Raw genomic sequence first — 6,000 nt, forward strand, 5'->3', positions numbered from 1 at the left:
CATACACTACTGAAACATTCCTATAAACACTACTGAAACACTATTATAAACACTACTGAAACACTCTTATAAACACTACTGAAACACTCTTATAAACACTACTGAAACACTCTTATAAACACTACTGAAACGCTCTTATAAACACTACTGAAACGCTCTTATAAACACTACTGAAACACTCTTACATACACTACTGAAACATTCCTATAAACACTACTGAAACACTATTATAAACAATACTGAAATGTTTTTGTCTCACACACACACCTGGAATGTCCCTAACGGCCCCTCATATGACAGCCCCTCCCCTCAGGTATCTGAGTCTGGTGTTTGAACAGGGCCGTAACTAACAGTTCAATGGGCACACAACATAGACAGACAACAGGGCCCCCCCAGTACAAAAATCATGTTTTTTTTCTATCTGCGTTGATGTCAAGCAATAATAACGGTATAGAAATAATAATAATAATAGAATAGTAATAATAATAACATTATAGTAATAATAATAGCAGCTCGTTAACTGTTAGCATACTTGTGAGCGTCTCTTATATTAGCACGCTAACGTTTTATGCTAGCTTTTCTATGTCTACACCAACAATTACGCTATTTCTTCTTGCTAGCTTCTTGACGTTAGCATGCTAGTATGCTAACATTAGCATGGCAACTTTTCCAGCTAATATTACACTTTTTTCTCTAATTCTGCAGCCATACACCTTAGAGTCATATAACTTGCACTTGACACTTGTTAACTGTTAGTGTGCTAATGTTATCATGCTAGCATACTAACATTAAAGTGCCAGCTTTTTGGCTCTTTTTCCAACCATTTATCCTAGAGTCATTCATATAACTTGGTATGTGACACTTTTTAACTGCTAGCATGCTAATGTTACCCTGCTAGCATGCGAACATTAGCGTGATAACTTTTTGAGCTAAATTTGCAACTATTTACTCCAGAGTCATATAATTTGGTACGTGACACTTGTTAACTGTTAGCATGCGAATGTTAGCATACTAGCAAGCCAATATTAACATGCTAACTTTTTTTCCTTATATTTCACTTTTTTCTCTAATTCAGCAGCCATACACCTTGCAGCTGTGTTACTTGATATGTGAGACATGCTAACGGTTAGCATGTCATCGTTAGAACACATGCTAAATGTTAGCATTTTAATGTGTGCATGCTAGTGTTTTAGGCTAGCTCTTTAGCTCATTTTGTACAGTTACACTTAAAACCCACGGATTCGGACACTCGGCACCATCTTTAAAGTACGGCGGCTTCGGACGAGGCCCAGATAGCAGGCCCATCAACATTTTCTAGTTGTTAGTTATTATTGTTGGTTAATATGCTGCCGGCACAGCAAGAAGACAAAAAAAGATGTTGTTTACAAAGGCTGAGGCCTCTCTGACTTTTGTTATTCTCCTCATAGTATACTACATATTACTACTACTACAATTACTACTAGCACCCCAAAAGGGACAAGCGGTAGAAAATGGATGGATGGATGGATTACAACAGTATTATTACTAGTATTACTACCACTATTACTACTGCTATCACTACTAGCATGACTGTAGTAATGCTACTACTATTACTACTACTATTACTACTACTACTACTACTACTACTACTAGTATTACAACAACTACTACAATTACTATAGTATTACTATAGTATAGTAACATTTATATCAAGAACAGTATTTTGAAATGTTATTATTGAAAAGAAGAGAATCATTCATTTTTAAACAACATAATATAATTTGATGAAAGTGCAACATACTTATTTAAAATATATAACAACAAATATTTATTGTTTCAATCAGTAAAATTTGAATAATTTTATAATTTGTGTATATTATAAATAAATAAAGTGCAATTCTATGCAGTCTACCGTCGCTAAACCCGCAATTAAAGCAAACAAAAACATGAATATTTTCTTTGTCAACAAACAAAAAAATATTAAACGCAAATAAATAAAATACATGTATATATTTTATTAATTTAAAAGTGTGTATGAAAAAAAATGCAGTTTTTGCAGACAGAATTTTAAAACACTGTATTTTAACAAACTGCATTTTTAATCACACATTTTGATGACACATTTACATTAAAAAAAATTGTCGGCGTAATTTGGTGTAGTTCACAAAATTCAAACGCAAACATTTCAGTTTAATAATAATAACAATAATAATAGTATAGTAATAAGAATAACAGTACAGTAATAATATTAATAGTATAGTAATAATAATAGTAAAATAAATAATAATAGTAGTAATAATATTAATAATAATAGTAAAGTAGTAGTAGTAATAATAATAATAATAATAATATAATTATTAATCCTAATAGTATAGTGAAGTGAATTATATTTATATAGCGCTTTTCTCTAGTGACTCAAAGCGCTTTACATAGTGAAAGCCAATATCTAAGTTACATTTAAAGCAGTGTGGGTGGCACTGGGAGCAGGTGGGTAAAGTGTCTTGCCCAAGGACACAACAGCAGTGACTAGGATGGCGGAAGCGGGGATCGAACCTGGAACCCTCAAGTTGCTGGCACGGCCGCTCTACCAACCGAGCTATACCGCCCCGTAATAATAATAGTAGTAATAATATTAATTGTAATAAGGTGGGATAGGCTCCAGAACCCCACAAAAACCCCTGGAGGGACAAGCGGTAGAAAAATGGATGGATGGAACAATAATAATAGCAATAATAGTAATAATAATAACAGTATAGTAATAATAATAATATTATAGTAATAATAATAGTAAAATAAATAATAATAGTAGTAATTCAGTGTCAAAGTCAAGTTTTGGTCATTAACGCACAAACAAACCTTCACAGTGACAGTAAATATAAAATATGTCAAATATAAAATGTGTCTTTTTATGCCGTTCAATGGAAAATGTGTTTGCAAACAAAGAAAATGAAAAAGTCAAGTGGCAGGGCGGAAGTAATCCCAGCATCATTGGAGACTGACCAATAGCAAGGCTTCTAACGTCCTGCTCCGAGGAGGCCACGCCCACAAGATGAAGGTGCGTCCCAACCACAGAAAAGCAAACATTTTAATTTGTACACAAAGTGAGGATTTATGTAAACAATGTTTTATTTGCAAATATTTTCTTTCTTTGATTGCATAAAAAGACGCATTTCTTTAAGTAAGACTGGACTTTTTTCTTTCAATAAACACGTCGCGTCATTGTGTGACGTCACCGCTCTCTCTCTCTCTCGCTGCCTCACCTGCGCGGAAGTGAGCATAAAAGTGCAGCGCAGGTGAGGCAGCGGCTCACCTGATCTTCCTCCCCCGCCCCCTGCAGGTAAGACGTCTTCACTTCCGCTGTGAGCGTGACAAGAAGGAGCATGGAGCCGTGGAAGTGTCACGCCACTTGAATGTTCTTCTTCTTGTTGTTGACGACGTGACGTCACGGACTCATGGCGCTTCTTCTCCTGCTGGACCTCACCTGGACTCTCTGCTGCTGGATCAGCACCGTGGAAGGTGAGTCCGCGCGCGTGCACGTGCGTGCGTGTGCGTGAGTGTGTGTAGTGCACACAAAGCGTGACGCGACGTCACGTGGTGTTTATTATTTCAACTCAGCACTTTGATCTCATTTCAACAAGAGAGATTGAATTAAAAACTGCAATGTTTTAAAAACAAATATATGAATTGTATTTAATCATTTGCCAAGCCCAACAATGTTGTTCAACTATTATTACACAATTATTAATAAGTTGTTCATTAAATCAATTACTTTCTTGATCAGCAAACACAAACTCATTTAAAACTCATTTTGTCCTCACAGCTTATTTTTTATTGGCTCGTACCTGATTAGTAACGGTAATGACAATAATAGTAATAATATTAATAACAATAACAATAATAATAGTATAGTAATAATAATAATAATAGTATAGTAATAATAATAGTAAAATAAATAATAATAGTAGTAATAATATTAATAATAATAGTAAAGTAGAAGTGGTAGTAATAATAATAGTAGTAATAATATTATTATTATTAATCATAATAGTATAGTAGTAATAATATTAATTGTAATAAGGTGGGATAGGCTCCAGCCCCCCACACGACTTTGTGAGGGACAAGCGGTAGAAAAATTGATGGATGGAACAATAATAATAGTAATAATATTAATAATTATAACAATAATAATTGTATAGTAATGATAATAACAGTATAGTAATAATAATAATAGTATAGTAATAATACTAGCAAAATAAATAATAATAGTAGTAATAATATTAATAATAATAGTAAAGTAGTAGTAGTAGTAATAATAATAATAGTAGTAATAATATTATTATTATTAATCCTAATAGTAGAGTAATAATAATAGTAGTAATAATATTAATTGTAATAAGGTGGGATGGACTATTTTTCCTCACTGACACGTTGGTTGACAACTCTTCTTCGTTGGTTGTCCTGCAATTTGATTGGATGAATGCTGTGGGATGAAAATGAGGTGGATGTCATTTGATTGGATGTTGTACTGACACACACACTGACAGACACACACGCTGACAGACACACACACTGACAGACACACACGCTGACAGACACACACACTGACAGACACACACGCTGACAGACACACAAGCTGACAGACACACACACACTGACAAACACACACACACTGACAGACACACACGCTGACAGACACACACACTGACAGACACACACGCTGACAGACACACACGCTGACAGACACACAAGCTGACAGACACACACACACTGACAAACACACACACACTGACAGACACACACGCTGACAGACACACACACTGACAGACACACACGCTGACAGACACACACGCTGACAGACACACAAGCTGACAGACACACACACACTGACAAACACACACACACTGACAGACACACACGCTGACAGACACACACGCTGACAGACATACACACTGACAGACACACACACTGACAGACTGACAGACACACACGCTGACAGACACACACACTGACAGACTGACAGACACACACACTGACAGACACACATACTGACAGACACACACGCTGACAGACACACACACTGACAGACACACATACTGACAGACACACACGCTGACAGACACACACACCGACAGACACACACGCTGACAGACACACACACTGACAGACACACACGCTGACAGACACACACACTGACAGACACACACGCTGACAGACACACACACTGACAGACACACACGCTGACAGACACACACACTGACAGACACACACGCTGACAGACACACACACCGACAGACACACACGCTGACAGACACACACACTGACAGACACACACGCTGACAGACACACACGCTGACAGACACACACGCTGACAGACACACACGCTGACAGACACACACACTGACAGACACACACGCTGACAGACACACACGCTGACAGACACACACACTGACAGACACACACACTGACAGACTGACAGACACACACGCTGACAGACACACACACACACACACACACACACACACACACACACACACACATACACACACACACACTGACAGATACACATGCTGACAGACACACACACACACACACGCTGACAGATACACACGCTGACACACACACACACACACACACACGCTGACAGATACACACGCTGACACACACACACACACACACACACGCTGACAGATACACACGCTGACAGACACACACGCTGACAGACACACACTTGTACACAATGAAAGATACGAAGCGCTCCTGAATAACTTTTTATTTTTGGGGTTTTGGGGAAAGTAGCAAGTCTTGTCAAGTCAAAATGTTGAAGTCCAAGTGAAGTCACACGTCATTGATGTTAAAGTCTAAGTGGAGTTGCAAGTCTCTTTCCATTTTGTCAAGTCCAGTCTAAAGTCATGAAATTCATGACTCCAGTGTGACTCCAGTCCAAGTCATGTGACTGGAGTTCACAGCTCTGCAATTAATAAACCATTCCCACGTATCAGAAGGTTCCTCGCCAGGTTCTCT

General features: G+C 37.5%; 1 protein-coding gene across 2 annotated transcripts in view; it reads left to right on the forward strand.

The window, feature by feature from the left end:
- itgb6 (integrin, beta 6) overlaps nt 1–6,000 on the forward strand; it is a 70,469-nt gene that overhangs the window by 6,291 nt on the left and 58,178 nt on the right. For both annotated transcript variants that reach the window (XM_061974606.1, XM_061974607.1), the window contains exon 2: nt 3,317–3,495. In XM_061974606.1, coding sequence (XP_061830590.1) covers nt 3,432–3,495 — 64 coding nt within the window. In that variant the 5' untranslated portion in view covers nt 3,317–3,431. The remainder of the gene's footprint in view (nt 1–3,316; nt 3,496–6,000) is intronic.

The sequence above is a fragment of the Nerophis lumbriciformis genome, linkage group LG15 (assembly GCF_033978685.3).
Source record: "Nerophis lumbriciformis linkage group LG15, RoL_Nlum_v2.1, whole genome shotgun sequence".
NCBI lineage: Eukaryota > Metazoa > Chordata > Actinopteri > Syngnathiformes > Syngnathidae > Nerophis > Nerophis lumbriciformis.